Source organism: Elephantulus edwardii, unplaced genomic scaffold (genome assembly GCF_000299155.1).
Source record: "Elephantulus edwardii isolate Elephantulus edwardi_28Jun2011 unplaced genomic scaffold, EleEdw1.0 scaffold00354, whole genome shotgun sequence".
Lineage (NCBI taxonomy): Eukaryota > Metazoa > Chordata > Mammalia > Macroscelidea > Macroscelididae > Elephantulus > Elephantulus edwardii.
The window spans coordinates 698,246-721,822 of NW_006400104.1; the positions used below are offsets into that span (position 1 = coordinate 698,246).

Genomic DNA, 23,577 nt, shown 5'->3' on the forward strand with positions numbered 1-23,577 from the left:
TTAAGACTGGATTATGAATACTTTGGGCTTCTCTTCTGGAGACGGGGTGCTGGCGAGTTCCATATTGTTCACAAGAACATTCTTATCTTCCAATTTAATGACAGTGGGCTCTGGAGAGGGCGATGCGGTTGGGGCTGGTTTCTTGTGCATGTGAGGCAAGTTGGCTGAGCTGATATCCAGATCTTTGAATGCATGAAGCATAAACACACCCAGGATGATGGTGATAAAGCCAGAGAGGGTGCCCACAATGTCCACGGCAGACATGCTGTGCCACTCCTTAAACAGGATAATGGAGGAGGTAACCACCACTGTGGTGAAGAACACATAGTATATGGGGAACACCAGTGACGTGTTGAAAATGTCCAGCGCCCGGTTGAGAAAGTTGACCTGAGTGCTGAGTGAAAGTGCCAGGATGAGGGACAGAATGTAGGGGAGGGGGTGCCGCACAACTGGCAACCCTTGGAAGAAGTTCTTAATGGTGATGCCCAGGCCCTTGACTGCAGACACAGAGAAGGACCCAATCACAGAGCAGATGATGATGTAAACCAGGATATTCCTCTTCCCATAACGCGGGGCAATGACGAAGATGAGGATGAGGCAAAACACCAGCATCAGCACAGCAAACACGATGTACCCTTCGGGAAGGAGGGAGAGACCATTTGAGCTTCACGTGAAGAGATTCTTCTCATAAAGTCCCAGACCCATGGCACTAGCAGTTAGTATTTAGTGCTTGGAATTTTTAAATTTTAAAAGGATTGGGCAAATGTCTTGACCTATAAAATAGTATGAACAATAGCACCTTCTCATAGGGTGATTTTTTTTTTTTTAGGATTAAATGAAATGATGGACTAAAAGCATTGAAAATAGCACAAGGCAAATAATAAATTATCTCTATATATCTATATCTAGCTCTCTGGTGGCCTAAGAGACCACGTTGCAATTTCAAAGGCATATTGTTCAAATCTGTCTGCTTCTTCGTGGGAGAAGACTGGACAATCTTCTCCCATGTGATTTACTGCCCCTGAAAAGCCATTGGAGGGTCAGGTATGGGTTGGTTTCAACTTAATGGTACGCAACAACTACAACTATATTTAATTATATATCTATATATCTCAGACCAGGGAGCCTTTAAGGCAGCCTTGTCAAGTACCAGCTCATTCATTTTTCCCAGCGCGCTGTCGCCCCCAGCTGGGCAGCACCTGCGATGAACAGAACCCAATCAGCCCGCCCACATGGCCCGTCCCCAGAGCTTTCCTGCTCACGTCCATCTCATCCAGCGCCCACCTGTGTCTTTCATCTTGGAAGCCATCTCAATGACAGTGGTGATCTTCTCTTCCTCGGGGGCGTGTATGACCATCACGGTGCTGCCGGCCACACAGATGACACAGCCCAGCTTCCCCAGCAGATTCAGAGTCTCTCCCAAGAAGTAGGATGAGAGGATAGCACTGCACATGGAAATGAGAGGAGGTGACTAACCCAGTCATGCTTATCCCCAGGAAGATGGAGGCCGGGAGGACACTAAAAGAGAACAGGCTACAATGCACGTGCAACTCTCCCTGCATCTCCAAAACATGTGTGGAATACAAACTAATTAGTAGGAGGGTTACAATATGGACTGGAGGAGGTGAAATGAATGTGGATTTCTTCAACCCACAGACTGGAAATATTATAAAACAAAAGAGTTGGAAGACTCCTTCAAATCACTTTTCTAGTCTCTCCAGTGAGCATATTCACTCAACATTACTGACAGATGGTTTTTAGCCTTGGCTTGTAAACTTAGGTGTCAGGGAACTCAATCTTTCATAAATCAAAGTAATCCATTATAGGTTCACTATGATAATTTGCTAATAACAGAATGAGGCCATCTGATGGAGACCTCAACCATCAGAAGAGAAATGTGTTTAAGGGGTTTTCAATTGCTGATTTTTCAGAAACACATTACCAGGCCTTTCTTCTGAGGCACCTCTTGGTGGTCTCAAAGATCCAACTTTTTGTTTAGTAGCCAAGCATGTTAACTGAGACCACCCAGAATATGTTAACAAGCACTACCCGAGACCCCAGACCCATAGCAGACCTTCTGATACTTTCTACTCACTATCTAATCAATATATCTAGTCCTCCTTCCATTTACATATGTCAGTATGAACAACCACACTACTGCATGGCAGTAAATGACAAGCACAAGGTCTTAAACATATATTTACAATAGAAACTGTGCCAGAGACTGAAGAACTCTGGTGGCACAGTGGTTAAGCATTCAGCTGTTTAGCAGAAAAGGTAGGTAGTTCAAACCCACTGGCCAATCTGTGAAAGGAAAACATGGCAGTTTGCTTTTGTAAACTATTTCAGTCTTGTAAACCCTATGAGACAGTTCTATTCCGTTCTATAGAACTGCTCTGAGCCAGAAGTCATTTGATGACAATGAATTTTCAGGAAGTGATAGAATCTTTCCTTTATTATCTCATTAACATCTTATAACTCTCTGTTGTTGTTGCTGTTAGGTGCCATCATATCAATCATGACTCATAGTGACCCAATGAACAACAAATCTGAACCTTGTTCTATCCTGTACCATCCTTAACATCTCCAACTCACTTGACCTCATTGCTGTGGTCATTGTGTCAATCGATGTTATTAAGTGTCTTGCTCCCCAAGCATGATGGTGATATACTTTCCAAGGTAAGCCCCTCCTAGCAACATGCCCAAAGTATAAGAGATGAAGCTTTGCCATCCTTGCCTCCAAGAAACACTCTTACTGTACTTTTTCCAAGATATATCTGTTTGTCCTTCTGGAAGTCCATGGGATACTCAGTTCTCTTCACCAATATCACATCTCAGAGGCATTGATTCTTCTTCTGTCATCCTTATCCATTGCGCAACTCTTAAACACACAGCAAGCAATTGAAAAGACCATGGTCTTAATCAGGTGCATCTTAGTCTTCAAACTGACATCACTGTTCTTAAGAATTTTGGAGAGGTTCCTGACAGTGGACTTGCCCAATGCAATACGTCTTTTGATGTCATTTAAAAAAAAATACTGGTTTATTTACAAAGTTTGTATACATTGTTTTCACACCAAATCTTTCCCATTTCCTTCATTCACCCCTCACTCCACCCATCAAATTGTGTGAACCTATGATTAACCACCTCTGCCCACCACCATCCTCACCCCTCTGCACCCATTCTCTCCCATTCTACAATAATGCTCTTATACAATACTTGTCCTTATGGGACTGAGTTAGTTCACTTAGCATTATGCTTTCCAGTCCCTCCCAAGTTAGGTAGTAATCATTGCTTCTGAGTGCTGCGTAGTATTCCATTATGTGAATGTACCATAATTTCTCACTTCATTCCATTGTGCTTGGACATTTGGGCTCTTTCCATGTTCTTGAAATGGTGAATAATGCTGCTATGAACATTGGTGTACAAGTCTCTGTTTGTGCCTCAGTTCTCATATTCTCAGGGTATATTCCAAGCGGTGGAATAGCTGTGTCATATAGAATTTCTATGTTCAGCTTTTTGAGGAAGCTCCAAACTGCCTTCCAGAATGGTTGTATGGTTTCACAATCCCACCAATAATATAAAACAGTTCCTATCTCACCACATCCTCTCCAACATTTATTACTTGCTTTCCTGTTAAACTTTGCCACTGATACTGGAGGGAGATGGTATCTCATTGTGGTTTTGATTTATATCTCTCTTATTGCCAGTGATTTTGAACATTTCCTCATGTGTCTGTCAGCCATCCTAATATCTTCTTCTGTGAAAAGTCTTCCAATATCTTTAGCACAGTTTGTAATTGTGTAATTAGTCTTTTTCGTGTGGAGGCCTTGTTGTTTGTTATGTGTCATCAAGTCATCTGTGACTCATAGCAACCCTATGTGCTGGAACCCTGCTCTATCCTCAGATAATCTTATTTTCTCTGACACACCTATCCCCATTACCCTAGTGACAGAGTCAATCCATCTCATCGAGGGTCTTCCTCTCTTGTGCTGTCCTTCCACACTCCAAGGATAATGTCCCTCTCCAAGAACAGGCCCCTCCTTGTAACACGCCCAAAGTATGTCAGATAGAGCTTCAGAATCCTCGTCTCCAAGAAGCAGCCAGGTTTACCCTCTCCTGAATGAATGTACTTGTTTTCCTAGCAGTCCACAGTATATTCAATACTCTTCTCCATTACCATAGCTCAGAGACATAAATTCTCCTTCTATCATCCCTAGTCATTGTCCAGCTTTCTCATGCATAGTATATAATTGCAATGACCATAGCCTGGATTAGGTGCACCTCAATCTCTAGATTGACATCGTTGCTCTTCAGTACTCTGGAGATGTCTCTGACAGCTGACTTTCCCAATGCAATAAATCTTTTCATTTCCTGGCTGCTGGTACCAAAAGTGTTGATTGTGGAGCCAAGCAAACTAAAGCTGTTAAAAAATCTCAATCTCTTCACCATCTATCACAATGCTGCCAATCGGCTCAGTGGTGAGAATCTTTGTTTTCTTGATGTTGATTGAAGGCTATCGTCCTTGACCATCTGCATAAAGCGCTTTAGGTCCTCCTTCGTCCAAGAAAGCAGGGTTGTTATAGCAACACAGGTTGTTGATGTCTTCCTTCAATCCTAATGCCACACTTCTCCTGATAGAGTCCAGCCTCCCGAATGATCTGTTCAGCATATAGATTGAAAAGGTGTGGAGATAGGACATATTCCTGCTGTACACCTTTTCTGATTTTAAACTATGCAGTGTTTTCTTGTTCTGTTCTGATGACTGCCTCCTAGTCCAAGTATAGGTTTCACATAAGCACAATCAAGTGTTCTGGGATTCCCATTCTTCTTAGAGTTAACTAAAGATTGTTATGATCTACAGTCAAATATCTTTGCTTATTTAATGAAACTGGTATTCCCTGCCTTCAGCCAAGATCCATCTAACATTAGCTATAATATCCCTAAAACCATGACTTGTTCCGCATTGTAGGATTCTAAAAACTTTTGACATAGTATTGCCAAATGTTTTTTTCCCTGTTAGTAGGGTTTTTTTTCACTCTGCTGGAAAAATTTTTGATGTGCACAGGGATTTAATCTTTAGAAGGTCCCATTCATCAATTTTATCCTCTCCAGATTGAGCATTTCTGGCTGTATTTGGCAGTCTCCTTATACCATACACCAGGCCATCTACCTTGAACCCAGCTTGTATCTGATGAACTTTATGGTTTTAGGCTTTATTGCCAGGTCTCTGATCCAACTTGAGTTGATTTTTGTGTATGGTGTGAGATGTGGATCCCATTTCTGCTTTCTGAAGGTAGCGTTCCAGGTTGCCATTTCCCCATTTGACAGGTTTTATTTCCTTGTTGACTATCCATTGACCATAGATAACTGGGTGTATTTCTGGGTTCTAAATTCTGTTCCATTGGTCTATGTGCCTGTGATCATACCAGAACCATGCTGTTTTGACTACTACTGCTGTGTAGTAGGTTTTGAGGTCAGAGTTCTATGCCTCCTATTTGATTTTTTTTTTCAGAAGTGCTTTGCTTATTTGGGTTCTCTTTCCTCTCCAAATAAACTTGATAATATTTCCCTTTTGATCTCCTTGAAAAATGAATTTGGTATCTTTATTAGGATTGCATTAAACATATAGATTGCTTTTGGTAGAATTGCCATTTTCACAATATTGAGTCTTCCTATCTGTGAACAGGGCACATATTCCGTAATTTTCTTTGTATAGGTCTTTCGTATCTCTAGTTAAGTTCACTCCCAAGTATCACGGACTGTAATTGGTTCTTAATGGTATTGCTTTCTTAGATTCCTTTTCTGTGTTCTCTTTGTTACTATAGAAGAATCTCACTGATTTTTGGACATCCACAATGATATCCCTGGTGTGATCGCCTTTTCTGAACCCAGCTTGAACTTCTGGAAGTTCCCTGTTAATGTACTGTTCTAGCCGTTTTTGTGCAATCATCAGCAATATTTTGCTTGCATGTGATTATTAATGATATTGTTTGATAACTTTCACATTCTGTTGAATCACCTTTCTTGGGAATGGGGAGAAATATAGATCTTTTCAAGTCAGGTGACCAGGTACATTTTTCCAAATGTTCTGTTATACACTGGTGAGCACGTCCGGGGTTGCATCTGTTAATTGAAACATTTCAGTTGGCATCCCGTTGATTCCTGGGATCTTTTTCTTTTGCCTCTGACTTCAGCGCCACTTTGACGTCTTCCTTCATTACCATTGGCTTTTGTTCACATGGTACTTCCTGAAATTTTCTCAAATTTTTAATTCTATAGTGAAGTGACAAACACTATGTCCATTTCACAGAAAAAAATCCATAATTTCAGAGAAGATAAAATATCTCAGAAAGGTCATACAGCTAGTATGTTCTGTGCAATTATAATGTAGTTGTTCTTCTAAAACTTACTGACTTTATGAGTGTCATCTTCTCTGAGGGAAAATGTTTGCATGTCCTTACAATGACATGATTTTAATTCTCTCATAATCTCCAGGTGAGTCAACAAAGGTAAGGGGTGAAAGGAGGGATAGGGACAAACCAGATGTGCTACTGGTGGACACTCTGTTTCTTTACAGAGCTCACACTCATCTGTGCTGACCATGGGTCAAATTAAGTTATAAATTAAGTTATAAATTAGGTTATAAACTGGCTAAAGATCTCAGGAGAGATGAGACTGATGTCTAAGTTCCCTGTCTATCTTCCTCTGAAACAACCCAAACCATTTAATCTACATTGTCTTGCTCAACAGAGTCTGAAGGTACTGGCATAGTCAGTGGTCACACCCACCTGGAGGATTCTGTGCTACTTCTAATTTTCTGTGGGTGGGAATTTGTAAACTAACTATGCAATAGTGTTATCACAACTACTTGATATCAGCTATGCCAATTGTGCAACTGTGAGTCACACTTCTATTTGCCTTTGAACTATAAATATTGCAAAATGGTCATCAATATGGTACAACAAAGCAGAGAACGTGGTTGGATAGGTTTTACTAGAATCTAAGGATAGGCTGGATTCCCTGGGTAGTGCAACAGATTAACACATTGTGATGCTAAATTGGAAGGTTGAGTCTACCCAGAGTAGCTTTGAACTGACAAGAAGCACTCAGCCTTTTGACACTGAAAGACCTTCTGATGGGTTTGGGGATTGGCCTGCCCTACCCCTCTAGTCTCCAGCTGGTTAAAGGGGACTCTAGTGTGATTGTCAACAAAAATCCAAGGATCCAAAGGACGGAGCAACACCCTACTATGAGCTGGGAGCTGGGAGCCTGGCCCTTGAGTGACAAGTGAGGCATTTTGACTCCACTAGGCAGTTCAAGTCTCAACCAAGAAGAAGGAACCAGAGCTAGTTAGAGAAACATCGATTACCTTATGAGGACACTCAGGGCTCCTAGAGGCGTGACAACTGTCGCAGGAGCAAATGCGTAGGCCCCAAAGTTAGCAACTTCTCCAGCAGCCACTAGAAATGTAAAGGAGAAGAGATCTTAGTGCAGCTGAGATGCAGCAGCAACAGCAGCAGCCCAGATGAACCTAGACAGAAACTCCTTCATCCCATGTTCATCCACAGAACCCCAGTCCAGTGATCTTTAAAATCCTTGTCCTGACGTGCTACCCTTTTTCGCTGGAGGGTCTGACGAGAAGGGTAAGTCTAGAATAGTCTGATCAAATCTTTCTACTTTAATGATGAGATAACTAAGGCCCACGGTCCAAGGTCACATGACAAATTTATGCGTAGAAATCATTTGTTCATCAAACCTCTTGGTTGTCAGTTCAAGTTCATTTTTTTTCTTGTCACATGGTCAAGTGCATTTTTAAGTGTCTCATGGATAGCCGTTGCTTTAGTTTGAATCTTTAAGATCAATTCTAAAAATTGTTAAGTATTGAAGTTTTTTTAAAAAGTTGTATTAGAGAGTTGGACAATGACTAGGGAGGACAGAAGGAGAGTGGATGCTTTTGAGCTGTGGTGCTGCAGAAGGGTACTGAATGTACCATGGACTGCCAGGAAAACAAACAGATTCATCTTGGAGACGATCAAACCAGGCTACTCCTTGGAGGCAAGGATTCTGGGGCTTCGTCTGACATACTTTGGACATGTTGCCAGGAGGGACGGGTCCTTGGAGAGGGACATCATGCTTGGGAGGGTGGAGGGACAGCGCAGGAGGGGAAGACCCTCTATGAGATGGATTGATTCGGTGACTGGGGTAATCGGGATGGGTGTGTCAGAGGCGGTGTGGTTGGCGCAGGATAGAGCAGAGTTTAGAGCTGTTGTGCATAGGGTCGCTATGAGTCAGAAACGACTCGACAGCACATAACAACAACAACAATTTGATTTTCTGGACTTGAGGCTCACCTTTCCTGATTTTAAACCAAGCAATGTCCCTTGGTTCTGTTGGAACGACTGTTTCATGGTCTATGTACAGGGGACACATGAGTACAACTATGTGTTTTGGAACTCCCACTCATCACAAACGTATTTATCATTATGTGCCACACAGTTAAGTGTCTTTATATAGTCAATGAGACATGAGTAAACTTCTCGTGTTCTCTGCTTCCAGATAAGATCCAACAGGTAGATCTTAGCTAGGAACTTAATCAACAGTTTCAAACAATAGGCAGGTAGTTAGAAAAAGTCTGGCAGTCACAAGTTGGAATCCCTGTAGTTTCTTTTTGTCTTTCTGTTATTAGACAAAACCTCTTTGAAAAAGGTGAGAATGTACTATCTCTGGTTAAATCAAAAGCTGATTTAGTGGGTTTATAAATGTATAGCTGGCCAATGTTTCATCTTCAAAAATTGTTGTTGTTATGTACCATCAAGTTGCTTGCAATTCATAGTGACTCTATGTACAATGGCCCCTGCTCTATCTTGTGCCAATCTTATTGTCTCTGACATACCTATCCCCATTACTCCAGTTACTGAATCAATCCATCTCCTCGAGGGTCTTGTCTCTCTATACTCTCCCAAGCATGACAACCCTCTCCAAGGACTGGTCCCTTCTTGCAATGTGTCCAAAGTATGTCAGATGAAGTTTTAGAATCCTTGTCTCCAAGGAGCAGCCTCGTTTCACCCTTTCCAGGATGAACCTGTTTGTTTTCTCTTAGCAGTCCATGGTACATTCAATACTCTTCTCCAGCACCACAGCTCAAAGGCATCAATTCTCCTTCTATCATCACTAGTCATTGTCCAGCTTTCTGATGTGTAGCAAGTAATTGCAAAGACCATGGCCTGGATCAGGATCACCTTAGTCTCCAGACTGATATCCATCAAAAATTAGGATATAAAAATCAGGTAAGACAGCTATAATGTTGGAAAAAATGCTCAAGTGGGTGGGAAAATTTGGTCAAATGTTAGATGGTAGACCATTTTTCTTCTAAATGCACCAGCAAATTGCCTGTGGGTATGGAAATTAATTCAGAAGATTTAGCCTTAACTGTCTCTTTAAAATCCAGAAGACAAGACAGTGATATCTCCCTGCATTCAAGGGAAATTGAGAAAAAGATATGCCTTCAGCAGTGGGTATGTGTAGACATTCTGGAATAGATGCTTCACTGATGAAAGACTGGCTTTGAGTTGACAGAGTGATGTGAGAGGAGGGTAAGGTGTTGTACTCACAAAGATGGTCAATATGATTTCCTAGGAATCTTCATCTCAGATTCATACTCTGTACAGTAGGGACAGAAATGCTGATCTACTCCTCCACTTTGTTCCACCTTTGTTATCAATAGGTCACTGTCATTAGTAGCAAAGAGTCCACTTACTGGTGAGGAATCCAGCCCACCACATTCCATCCTTCAGGTAGCCATAACCTCCTTCCACTGTAGAAGGGAACAAACACAAAGTTAGAATTTGGTAACACTTTGGTGGGCACCTGTGTTAATTCTTACCTTCACTGGCCAACTTCCTGACCTTGATTTTGGTCCTCTCTTGAGTGAATTAATCTATTCTCAAGATCTTCTGTATGCTGGTGCCCTATTTCATGCCTAGAGCCTGGGCCTTTCTTCTAAGCCCAGATGTGTATATCCAACTGCCCATTTGACATCTCCTTTTAGCTCTCACAAGCAACTCAAACACAATCTAAATGGAACACATGACTTTAAATATTCCCTATCCAACTTCTGAATAAAATTCAGTACACAGGACTTCCATATATCTATTGTTTAAGCCAGAAATAAAGGTGCTATCCTTGATCCCTTCTTCACACTGCCTTCCACATCCAGTCCATCCTACTGACTCTATCCCCCAAAGAGGTCTCATCTGTATCCATGCCACCACCACTCTACTCCAAGGCACTATTACCTACCTCTGTCCTGGGTTGAGAAACAGTTTCTGAGTGGTTCTTTTGATGCTTCTCATGTCCTTTAGAACCATTCCTTTCTCATTGTAGCCAGCAATCTTTTAAGAACGTAAACCATTGAGAAGCACCCCATGCATGCGCACACGACCTGAGAGTGCGCTTCTGGTCATTTTGAAAATGATCTTTAGCAGGATTTTGCTTGCAGAGGAAGATAGAAGAGGGCCAAACAAGTGTTGGAGCTCACCACGTCACAGTCAGCCTTCAGAGAACCATGGTTGGAGTCCTTGTTCTACTACCTTTATTACTTTTTCAAACTTGAGTGGTCTGTTCACCACTCTGGAAGCCCCTTCTCCATCTGTGGAAGGGGAATGTTCAAATGCCTACTTCGAGTTACAATTAGACCACCTGGCTAAGAGGAAGGGGGCAATGATGGCATACCTAAAGCCAGAAGTGCTGTCCCTAGCCAAAGTCACTGGTAGGGTGCAAGGTCAGGACCTCAGAAGAGCTTTGGGGGTGGGGCATCTGGTCCCTGGGACAGCCATCTGGCAGTGGAGGGCCCTCTGGCCCATGAGGAGAGCTGCCCAGCCCCTGGGGAGTGCCGCCTGGTATATGAGGAACTTTATCTAAGCCACTTTCCTCCATCTCCTCCTCCAGTCCACCTAACCTGAACTCTGAGCCTGGTTCCAGAGACAAAAGGGAAATATAACTGCCATCTAAGGAAGCAAAGGTGGATGGAGCCTCAAAATTCAACCAGCCACTCCCACTGGACTCACTCACACAAACACCTTGCAGTCCAGAGGGCAGAATATGTCATGAAAATATCTTTTAACACGTTGTTGAAAATGACGGCTATAAAAAAAAATGTGTTTCTAAGCACGGCAGTCAATTTAAAAGTGTGCGGCAATGTGTTAACTGAACACGAAGACATGCAGCTTCAACTCAAGACCACCAGTAAAGCGTTAAAGTGGATTCCCCTTCCCCTTCATCTCAATGTCCCCGTTCAGCATGAAGCAGCCAGACTCTCTGTGCTCCTTTCCCAAATGAGAAACTCACAAATGGAAAAGACAATTTCTTTGTAAAAAAAAAAATTAAGATAAATCAATCACTTATGGGACTGTATGCCCACCATTACCCTCTCTTTTCCAGTCACACAGATCTTTCCCATTTCCTTTACCCACTCCCTTCGCCCATCAAATTGTGCAAATCTGTGATTTCATCCCTCCCCATCCTCACCCATCTGCTCCCACATCTCCCATACATATTTTTTACAATGAAAAAAAATGAAGAAATAAAAGAAGAAGTAGTAGCAGCAGCAGCATTTACATTAAAAAAAAGGAACATAAACCATTTATGTGACTGTTTACAGCTGCTCAATGCCTTTCAAAGGACTGCTCTTAAGACAAAAACAAAAAACCTGAACAAAGCCTTGCATCTCTGTCATTATGTCCAGCTCTTTGCCCTTCTTGTATTTAAAAGAAAACAAACAATTTGCTCTCAAGTAGACTCTGACTAAGGGTGATCCCATGTGCATTACTGTAGAGCAGTATTGCCAGTTTTAACAATGGCTAATTTTTAAAAAAATGTTATTGTTATTTTAATGAAAGTTAACAGAAAACTTGGATTTCCATTCCTATTTTGTTGCACATTTTCCTCCCTACTACCCACCCCACCCCAGTTCACTTTTCCCTTTAAAAAGATTCTTCCACTGTTGTACAATTTCCTCCTTCCCCCACCTCCCAGTTCACCTTGCTATGCACCTCAGTCTGGACTATTGTCATGCAAATAATACCCAACCATGTATTTATTTTAAGCAGTTCTTTCCCTCATCTATTTCAATGTTTATTATTTACCCCCTCTAACGCTTACTTTTTAAAAAGTGGATTATCAGGCTTTTCTTTTGAGGAACTGCTACTTCTCAGAGGACTAAAATTTCCAGTTATAGTTTTTTAGTTCATCTATTCATTTCCTAGAATTTCTCTCACTGATATGGCAGCTGCAGGGATCCAAGGACTGTGTCTATTTTTGTCAGACAGTGGACTCAAAGGCTGGCCCTAGTTAATATTAAAAAATTATCAGTCCATATTTTAAAATATTAGGTTGGATGATGACATTGAATGGATTTTAAACAATTCCGCGAAAACCAGTAAGTTATATGCTGCTTTTTGAGGTAGACCATAGAAGATAAGAACTGAGAGAGCTTTTACTGGAAGAGGTGAAGGTGGATTCTGCAGAAGCTGCCTTTCTATGAGGTGAATAAATAATACTTCTGTTACTCCTCGGCTACAGCGTGACTACCTGGGCTCTCCCTTAAACACAAGCAGGTATTCTCTTTTCCCTCGGCAGGTCTCTGTCCTTTTGAACACTTATCCAGAAGTGAAGAGGAAAGAGAAATAACCACTGTTGTTGCCAGATTTCACTCCTACACTTCACATCTCACCACCTTATGTTAAGGAAAGTTGACCAGGACAGATCGCCTAACTCCAGATAAGTGCAAGCCTCCAATGGCCTTTAATACAGAGTAGAGAAAGCTCCCTTGTGTGGGCTGTACCAGCTTGAGAAAGCTCACTACCTGGGAAGATGGCTGCCACATCTGTTTAGCTGGGAGTGGTCAGCACAAGGCTGAGGTTCTCCGAACCAATCTGCATGTCTCACATCTGTACACTCACCCTATCCTGTTTTCCTTTTTACATTCTTGTGTATAAGTGCACTGCAGTCCCAATAAAATTGAGCTGATTGACTCTCTGATCCTCTTCCGGAGTGGGTATCTCTGTCATGCTTACCCCCATCAGGATGTCGCTGTTAAGTTGCCAGTGAACAGACAGCGACAGGTTTAGAGCTCATCCCACTAGATACCACTATAACAGTAGTACAATCACGGCTTACTTTGTGCTTAGGGCCTTTCTAAACATTTTAAGACTTCACAACAAACTCTAGGACTGCTAATATTCTCATACATCTTTTCTAGACAAGGAGAATGAGGCACAGAAGAATAAGTTTCTTGTTCATGACTAGGAACTGAGGAATCAGAATCTAAACTCTTAGTAGTCTGATTCCAAAGCCTAGTATCCCACAAACACATCAAATGTACATGTTCAAACTTGACTGCATCATCCTCCCATAAACCTGCTCCTCCCGCATTCTTCATTTCAGAAACCAACACCATCATTTACACAGTTGCTTAAGTCAGAACACTGAGTCATCCTTTCTCCTGCATTTTCACCCTCCCCTTGGAGCCAGGCCATAAGAAATCCAGTAGCTTCTACCTCAAATTATCCCTTGAATTCACCACTTTTCTCTATTTCCATCATTTCCCAAGCTCATGTGCTGTCATCTCCTTTCCCTAACTGGTCTTTCACTCTTATGCTTCAATCCATTTTCTACCCAGCAACGTTTTCAAATCCTAAATTGGACTATGACACTCTGCTGAAAATCTCTCTACCAATTGCAATTTGCACTTGTGAAGCACAATTTAGCAGTCATCCTGAACACCTCTCTGTTTCTTATATCACTCATTTTCTCACTTCTGAGCCATTGCTTGTTCCTTCTGGTTGGAATGGCATGTCTTCCTCCTTCCTTTATATCTCACCATCTAGGTCTCAGTTGAGAGATCAACCCTTCCAGAAACCCCCACTGGTCTCCCAAGCCTGGGCTGCACATACACTCCACAAGGCTCCCAGTACACTGCCTATTTCCCTGCGGCAGCACTTAACCCAGCACAGGATAATTGCCTATATTATACTGTCTCTGTCTCTCTTGAATTCAAGATGTTCCATAAGGACACTGAACCCCCTTATTTCACTAAACCCTCAAATTTCACATGCACACAGCAGACACACAATAATTGCTGACTGACTAAATGAATCATCTTGTGCATGATTCTTTTGCTCAAGAATTCTTTCATGGATACATGATTTCTTTTCCAAACAAGCAAGTCCCTTGTGGATAGACTTAATAATTCTTTTGTAGCCCAGAATGAAGCTCAGTTTGGCAGTAAGCACATACTAGTGTCTGACACTATTATGGGCAGAGGTATCTCAGTCTGCAGAGAAGCTGTGATTTTCTAACAATGACAGAACCAGAGAGAAGTAAAACCAGGACTAGATCTGGAGTTTCTGATTCTTGCCCCTTTAACATTCGCTGTCTTTATTCTAATCAACACACATTATGAAGTACTGGAAATGTTGAAAGAATGTGTCCTGTTGATGGCTGGGCTTCTCTATAGGGTTGACAATGAGGTTTTTAACCCATCTGAGGCCAGTCTCTCAAACTCTCATCCCATTTCTGAGAAGGGAAGCTGACCGTGGGCTCAGCTGTCCTGTGTCCCATGCCCATCAGCTCTCAGCAGCTTACCAGCCCGCGTGGCCCCTGAGGCCACCAGCCGCATCAGGCCTTTCTTCTTGAGGATGACACTACTGCCGATGAGGAAGCAGGACAGGAAGGCCAGGCCCAGTCCAACGTAGAAACCATAGTTCTGCTTAAACTTCTCTTGCCAGCTGTGAAAAGTGCCATTGTTGGGTGTTTCTTCAGGGTTGAAGTCACCCACGATCTGGCACAGGACTTGTTGGGAGGAGCAGTATGTGGCAATCAGGGAGCCTGGATGAGAGGACCACAAGGAGAAAGTTATTGTGGGGTCACTTGCATACTTTAAAAATACTATATTGGTACGACCACTGACAGCCACTATGCTTCAGTTACTGCAAGATCTTGCTCACATAATAAGTCTCAGTATAAAAATAATAGTTAACATTCTCAGAGTACCTACAACATGCCACAAATCTTATATGCATAAACTCGCAGAGCTCTAGTTGCCTAGTGGTAAGGAGTTCTTTTGCAAACCCAAAGGCAGGCAATTCAAATCCACCAGTTGTTCCAAGAAGAAAGACGGGCATTATCCTCCCAAGCAGTTTACAGTCTCTGAAAGCATACAAATTAACAACAACAACACCTGTCAGACAAGTGTCTTTACTCTCCAGTAGAAGCAGAGACATTGAGAGGTCAAGTATCTTGTATAAGGGCAAACAGTTACTAAATGACATTGTCAAGTCTGGGTTATCTGACTTCAGAACCTCAGTGAGTAACTGGGACTACACTGATGCTCTCTTTATTAGTTAGAAATCCAACCCCCACGCCCATGTACAAGATTTCCTCCTCAGTTTCTGGCTGGGTAAGCCTCCAACAATTTTCATCACTTCCAGGGATTGAATCCTTCCCAATAGCTTCTTCATTTCGCTTGAGACTAAGGTGCACCAAATCCAGACCATGGTCTTCACAATTACTTGCTATGCATCAGAGAGCGGGACTATGACTAAGACGCCAGAAGAAGAATCAATGCCTTAGAATTGTGGTGCTAGAGAAGAGTCTTGAACATACTATGGCCTGCCAAGAAAACAAATAGGTCTGTCTTGGAGATGGTGATACCAAGTGTCTCCTTGGAGGTTAGGATTTTGAAGCTCTGTCTCACATACTTTGGGCACATGGCCAAGAGAGAGCAGTCCTTGGAGAAGGACATCATGCTTAGAAGGGTGGAGGGACAGTACAGGAGAGGAAGACCCTGGATGAAATAGATTGACACAGTGACTAGCTCAATGGGGATGTGTCGGAATTAGTGAGACTGGCTCAGGACAGGGAAGGGTTCAGGGTTGCTATACATAGGGTTTCTATGGATCACAGGCAACTCAATGGCACATAACAACAACAACAATACAATGGTAGGATTCTTGTCTTCCATGTGAAAACATGGATTCATTTCCAGGCAATGCATTTCATATGCAGCCATGCCCTTCCAGTGCTACGATATGGAATAGTTTTCAGCTGAGCTTCCGTGCAGAGTAGGAAGAAAAGCTTAGTGTTGACTTCTGAAAATTAGACCATGAAACCTTTATGGTCTAATAATTCTATATGCAATTGATCATGGCACAGGACTGGCCAGTATTTTGTACTGTTGTACATGGAGTTGGCATGAATGAGGAACCTGATGTAACTAATAAGAACAGAAGACTAACCATGGGTAACATGTGTGAGGGGAGACAGTCCAGCACCTTCTAAGTCTGGAAAAAGCTAAGTTGTGAGCCTCATGTTTGTCAAAACTGATCATTCCTGGTCTTTGCTTCTAAAAACCTTAAGGCTTGGGTTAGTGGCTGGGGACTATTCTGATCTTGTTATTGTTGTTAGGTGCCATCAAGTCGACTACAGCCCACAGCAACTCTCAACAGATAAGAACTTTGCTCACAATCTCATTATGCTCACAATCCTCACAATTCCCTTCTGCTCAAACCCATGTGTCTATCCATCTTGATGAAAATCTTCCTCTCTTTTACGGAGGATCCACCTTTCCCAGCATGATGTTTTTTCCCCAAGGACTAGCCCTCCTGACATACCTAAAGTATTTAAGACCAAGTTTTTACCCTCCTTGCCTCTAAGGAGCACCCTTGTTCCACTTCCTCAAAGAAAGATTTGTTTGCTCTTCCGGCAGCCCATGAGTTACGCAATATGTTTCTCCATCATGACAATTCAAAGTCATAGATTTTTCTTCAGTCTTCTATATTCATTGCCTAACTTTTCAGATTGCACAGGAAGCAACTGAAAATGCCATCGCTTGTGTCAAGCACATCAATGTCTTTAAATTGACACCCTTGCTCTCTAGAACTTTAGAGAGGTACTTGACAGCAGATTTTTCCAACATAACACGTCTTTTTGATTCTTGATGAATGCCACCATGGGTGTTGATTGTGGGTCCAAGTAAAATGAAAATTGACAACTTCTATCATTTCTCTGTCTGTTATGATGTGGCCTATTGGTCCAGTGGTGAAGATTTCTGTTTGCTTGGTGTTGATATTGAATCCTATGGAAGACTATGGTCTTTAATCTTCTGCAATTAAATCTTCCTCACTTTCTGCAAACAAGCTTGTGTCATTCATCTGCATGACCCAGGCTGTCAGTTACCTCTAAGCTACATGTCAGGATTGTGTGGAGAATGTGTACAATCCTGACACATAGCTTTCCTGATTTTAAACCATGTACTGTTTCCTTGTTTTATTTGGACCACAATTCCTTGGCCAATGTATTGGTTTCACATGAATACACTTAAGTGTTCTGGGATTCCCATTCTTCTCAACATTATTCAAAATGTGTTGTGAGCCACACGGTCAAGTTCTGATCTAGGAGGAATCCATAATCGGCTACTTGAAGCATAATCTTAGTTTGATCTCCACATCTCAGAGTTCCCACAAGGTTGAATCAACTCTCTTGCCCCAAAGCCATCCTTCTCTTGCTTGCCCTCTCTGACTTTTGACAATCCCATGTGTACTAGAATAAAACTATTCCCTTGAGGGTTTCCAGAAGTTAATTATTTTTTCAAATTTAGATAGTCAGGTTTTTCTCTCAAGGTGGACTGGAAAGACTTGAACTTCCAATCTTTTTTATTAACAGCAGATCCTCCAGCACAAACACCAAGTGTTTAGCCTCCACACAACAAAGGGCAAGCCTGGCCATAGAGGTAGATCCAAAATCAAAGCTGTCAGGCTGGACAAATTCAATTAACTAATACAGAGTTTCATTGATTATGCAAAGGCATTTGACTGCGTGGATCATAACAAACTGTGGCTGACGCTGAGAAGAATGGGAATCCCAGAACATTTAATCGTGCTAATACGAAACCTATACTTGGACCAAGAGGCAGTCGTCAGAACAGAGCAGGGTAACACTGCATGGTTCAAAATTGGGAAGTGTATACACCAGGGATGTGTCCTATCTCCATACCTTTTCAACATGTATACAGAGCAGATTATCTGGGAGGCTGGGCTCTATGAGGAGAAGCGTGGTGTTAGGATTGGTGGACGATCTATCAACAATCTGAGTTATGTAGATGACACAACCCTGCTTGCTGAAACTGAGGAGGACCTCATGCACTTACTGCAGAGGGTCAAGGACTGCAGCCTTCAGTATAGACTGAGGCTCAATGTCAAGAAGACAAAGATTCTCACCACTGGACCAATCAGTAGCATCAGGATGGATGGCGAAGAGATTGAGATTGTTCACAGCTTCAGTTTGCTCAGCTCCACGGTCAACACTCTTGGCACCAGCAGCCAGGAAATAAAAAAACGTATTGCGATGGGAAAGTCTGCTGTTAGGGACCTCTCTAAAGTACTCAAGAGCAACGGTGTATCTCTGGAGACTAAGGTTCGCCTGATACAGGCCATGGTTTTTGCAATCACTTGTTATGCATCAGAGAGTTGGACAATGACTAGGGAAGATAGAAGGAGAATTGACACCTTTGAGCTGTGGTGCTGGAGAAGAGTATTGAATGTACCATGGACTGCCAAGAAAACAGATTCATCCTAGAGAGGGATAAGCCAGGCTGCTCCTTGGAGGCAAGGATTCTGGGGCTTCATCTGACATACTTTGGACATGTTGTAAGGAGAGACAGGTCTTTAGAGAGGGACATCATGCTGGGTAGAGTGGAGGGACATCACAGGAGGGGAAGACCCTCTATGAGGTGGATTGACTCAGTGACTGGGGTAATTGGGATGGGTGTGTCAGAGGCAATGCGATTAGCACAGGACAGAGCAGAGTTTAGGGCTGTTGTACATAGGGTCGCTATGAGTTGCAAGCGACTCGACAGCACATAACAACAACAATACAGAGAACAGACAATAATCCTCAAGAATACTCACCAGGTGGTCCTCTGTTCCAGGACTTTCTACGCAGATGTTTCACAGATACATTATACTGCAGAACTTATTATCTCATCTAGTTTTTTAGCTGAAAACACAGAAGCCCTGACAAATTCAACAACCTGCCTGAAATGTCACTGGTTATAATTCATGAAGTCAGAATTTTACCCCAGTTCTATGTGACACCACCATCCCACTATCACTGCAAGCCCCAAAAGCAGGAAGCAAAGGAGGATGAGATTACTTCCGGTTCCCTGAAGGTTGTTTTGTTTCTTTACTTGTTTTTTTAAAGTATTGATTTGGTGCCAACATTTAGAATTCAAAGGCTGCATATGAAAATTCAAGTTTGGTCCTACACTAAACTCTGAGAAGATCTGCTTACTTTATAAGCATGTCTTCTAATAAGGCAACGATTGATTAGAGCTGAGCAGTGGTGCCTTTTATTTAAGACATGCCTTTGAAATTTCTGAAGTTCTGCCCCAGCTCTCTTTAGTGATTTTTGCTATGTTCTCAGTCTCTGGGGGCATCAGATATGTGCTTTTACGAAAGGTCTTTTTTCAAGCTGTGTATGGCAAAGACCCAGACTCCTATGCCAAGGATATATGACAGGATCAAGCAGAAACCCTTGACCACATCAAGTCCAAGGTCTGCCAGATTTGGTCTTGACACATATAAATGGCAGTGTGGCATCTACCTAGGACAAAATAAGGGCAATGTTGACTGTTCTCCGTTGCATAGAAGTTCAAGAGGTCTAGGAAGCAACCTGTCTAAACCTGCAATTTTCACCTGAGGAAACTGAGACCTCAAGAAGGGGAAGAAATTGTCCTGAGTCACATAAACTGCTGGGGCAGAGGTGGGTCTAGAACCCACCAGAAGATACTCATGAAGGATCTCACAACCCAATGCCTATGTCACAATCAAGGGAAGATGAGACTAGGAACAATGGCTGTCCCTAATTAGACTTGTTCTGCACCACTCACTCCTGTTCCTCCAGCTCGTGCCTCCTTGCCCAAGAGCCAAATCCGGGGAGTTCCCTGAGCTCAGGAAATGAGACAGTACCTGGGAAACACGTACAAAGCCAGGACCAAGGAACAGGACTCTAGAGAGGAATGCCAAGCCTCTTCAGTGCCCCCTTTGTCTGCCCTCCTCGCCATCCCCCATTAATGGACTTAGCTGTCATTGTGAAGCCTTAGCACCTTCCAGGGAATCAAGTTCTCTCACAGGTGCAAAAAGAAACAAAGGCTGGTGACTAAAGCAAATCCCATTCTGAAAAGGGTATATTTATCTGGAAAATGAGTGCTGGACCAAATGATTACAGCCTTCTCTTCCACCACGAATATTTCAGGTCTGCGGGAAACATTCTGCCTCAGGGAAATGGAGTGAGGCTGAAAATGGCCTGTATCATTAATCAGGAAACCAAATGCAGACAACACCCAGTAGACAGACCAGTTTTAACAGTGTTGCTGGAGAGGGGGAGGGTCTAGAGAAGAAGGCATATCACATAAGCTGTAATTCCAGACAAGGTAGGATGATGATCAACCCAGGAAAAAAACTGAGACCAAAGCAATGGGAGCACAGGTGTCAGAATTCAAGAGCCCATTAAGGAGCTCTGGTGGCAAAGTCCCAACATGTTGTGCTGTGGACCAAGTGGCAGAATGAATGTCTCCAACCAGTGGTTCCGATGTGGCAGTACAGGCAGTGTATGGGTCTCTGCTGCCTAGTGGTGGAAGCCGCTCTACCAATCCAGAGGAGTTCAGAATCCACCAGGTGCTCTGCAGGGGAAAGATAGGCAATCTCTTCCAATGTGACTTACTGCCTCTGAAAATCTGCTTGTAGGTCACCTATGAGTTGGTTCTGACTTAATAGCGCAACAACCACCAATGTCCCTTAAAAATTTACGGCTTCTGGGTTGGAATCTACTGTAGGACAATGAGTCAGGTGAGTGTTTGATAATTCCATTTCCCCGCTGCATTAAACAAGAGCACTTTTCAGAGCCTCAGTGACCTCTAAGCTACAGATTCAAAATGGCATAAACTCAGACTCAGCAACAAAGACAGCAATCAAGTATTGACTGCTCCTTTCTGGAGTGGTTTTGATGAGGTCCTGCAGGTAAAGAACTCACTATTTAGTTTCTAGGAAGAACAGATGATAAAGTCAAAGGTCTTTATCTATTTCTTAGGATTTCTCTCCCCTTCCTTTTTTAAAAGATGTGGGTTTGAGGGTGGTGAGTCTCTGCACCTCTTCTGTCTTCAGTGGGTCCAGCATCCACCCAAGGATACAGGCAGACCTTGGCTGGTTCTAAAACTGGCTGGTTCTAAGTTCTTAAGCTACCATGTATTTAAAAAAAAAAAAGAAAGAAAGAAAGAAAGAAAGAACGTCTCCCAGACGGCAGGTATTACTGTGTGCACGTCCTCTTACCTCTCAGGCCCACTCTCCCCAGCTTCCTGTTACCCCTCCTCCTCAACTACCCCTGTGTAAGATGAGGGTGAAGTTTCATCCAAAATCCTGTTCCTCTTCAGAAGGGATTGGGCAGGAGACAACTCCTGCTAACCTTCTATCTCCTGAAGTTTGAACCCTCAGCTAGAAAGACGAGACGGAGAGAGGCTGGCGCAAAGCAAGGCGCGCGAGGTAAATTCAGGTCCACTCCCAAGCCCCGCCCAGCCTGCACGCACCGTTCTCACAGCTGGCGTTGGTCGCCGGCAGCTCCATGGGACGCTGGGCGCACAGACCGACCCAGGGGTGGACGGCGCCCCGGGATCCTGGCTCCTCAGCAGGTGGCCACGACTTGTCCCCACCGTGGTCCGTGTGCAAGAGGCCGCCCGGGGTCAAGACTCAGGGGTGGGGAGAATGACGTGCCCCAGAGGGGAGGGCCCCCGAGGAGGAGTCACCTCACGTCTTGGGCAACTCTGGGGTGGGGCGGGGTACAGGGTTTGGGCTGCCGTTAGAGGGGCGCACTCCCTGCTGGGGAGCAGAGGCGCTGGAGTCACCTAATCTTCACTCAGCGCAAGAGGCGAGGAGGCGGGTCGCCGGCACTGTGCCCGCCCCTCCCTGACGCCTTGACATGCACTCTGTTCAGTCCCCAGGGTTAAACGCCAGGATGATGGCACGGGGCGAGGGGCGCCCAACGTTCAAGCAGAGGTAGAAATGAGAAAGCAAGGAGGCAACGGGGCACCTCTGCCATTTGTAGTCGGTCGGGCTAAAGTTGTAGGGACACCTGCACGTCCCTGGACTGACTGCTGTCCTTACTTCCAATTTTCCTTCTCTACTTTTATTTGTTCATTCAGAATTAATCCAATCTATGCTTACTCATAGTAGGATAATAGACACATTAAAACAAAACCAAAGCCAGCCCACTGCGGTCAGGTTGATTCCAATTTATAATCCACCTGCCATCAATGTTGAGGTTGTAACTTTTTTTTTTTTGAGGTTGTAACTTTTTACAGGAGACGGCCTCATCTTTCTTCCACTGACATGTTTGTGTATTCGAATGCTGATCATTCAGTGAGCAACCCAATACATAAGGAACTAACCAATAAATGCTCAGTATAATATGTCCAGCGAATGGATGATAGGAGCTTTGTTGTTGTTACATGTTGTTGAGTCGACTATGCCTCAGAGCGACCCTATGAACCATAGGTCTGAACCCTACCCTATCCTGTGTCACCCTCCCAATTTCTCCCCTGCTCAAATTGAGCTAATCATTGTTTCTATCCATCTTGTTGAGAGTCTTCCTCTCTTTCGATGACCATCTACCTTTCTCAGTATGATGTCTCTCTCCATGGACTAGTTCCTCCTGAAAATATAGCTAAAGTGAGATGAAATGTCACCGACTTTCTGTAATGATAGACGCTTATCAATGGGGAAAATTATGAAACTGGAGACCAAAATTATTTCTTACCCCCAAAAATCTTATTGTTGTTGTTATGTGCCATCGAGTAGTTTGCGGCTCATAGCGACCCTATGTACAAGAGCCCTAAATGTCATTCTGTCCTGTGCCAACCTCGCTGTCTCAAGCACATTCACTCTGCTCACAGAATCAATTCATCTCATCGAGGGTCTTCCTCTCCTGCACTGTCCCTCCACTCTCCCAAACATGATGTCTCTCTCCAAGGACCAGTCCCTCCTTGCAACATGCCCAAAGTATGTCAGACGAAGCTTCAGAATCCTTGACTCCAGAGAACATTCTGGCTTCACCCTCTACAGAACAAACCTGTTTGTTCTCCTAGCAGTCCGTGATATATTCAACACTCTTCTCCATCACCACAACTCAAAGGCATCAATTCTCTTTCTATCATCCCTATTCACTGTCCAACTCTCCAATGCATAGCACATAATTGCAAAGACTATAGCCTGGATCAGACGCACCTTAGTCTCCAGCCTGACGTCGTTGCACTTCAGTACTCTTGAGAGGTCCCTCACAGCTGACTTTCCCAATGCAATTCGTCTCCTGATTTCCTGTTACCAAAAGTGTTGACTGTGGAGCCAAGTAAACTAAAACTGTTAACTATCTCAATCTCTTCACCATCCATACTGATGCTGTCAATTGGCCCAGTGGTAAGAATCTTTGTTTTCTTAATATTGAACTTCAATCCATATTGAAGACTTAAGT

At 43.2% G+C, this 23,577-nt stretch overlaps 1 protein-coding gene across 1 annotated transcript; it reads right to left on the reverse strand.

Moving 5' to 3' along the window:
• Window positions 1-22,278, reverse strand: NIPAL4 (NIPA-like domain containing 4). The gene is made up of 7 exons (XM_006901982.1): window positions 22,275-22,278; window positions 21,641-21,799; window positions 14,647-14,889; window positions 9,761-9,817; window positions 7,373-7,463; window positions 1,285-1,445; window positions 1-635 (listed from the first exon to the last, which is right to left on the reverse strand). The coding sequence occupies exons 1-7, from the start codon at window positions 22,276-22,278 to the stop codon at window positions 1-3; spliced, it is 1,350 nt and encodes a 449-aa protein (XP_006902044.1).
• Between the last annotated feature and the right edge of the window lie 1,299 nt (window positions 22,279-23,577).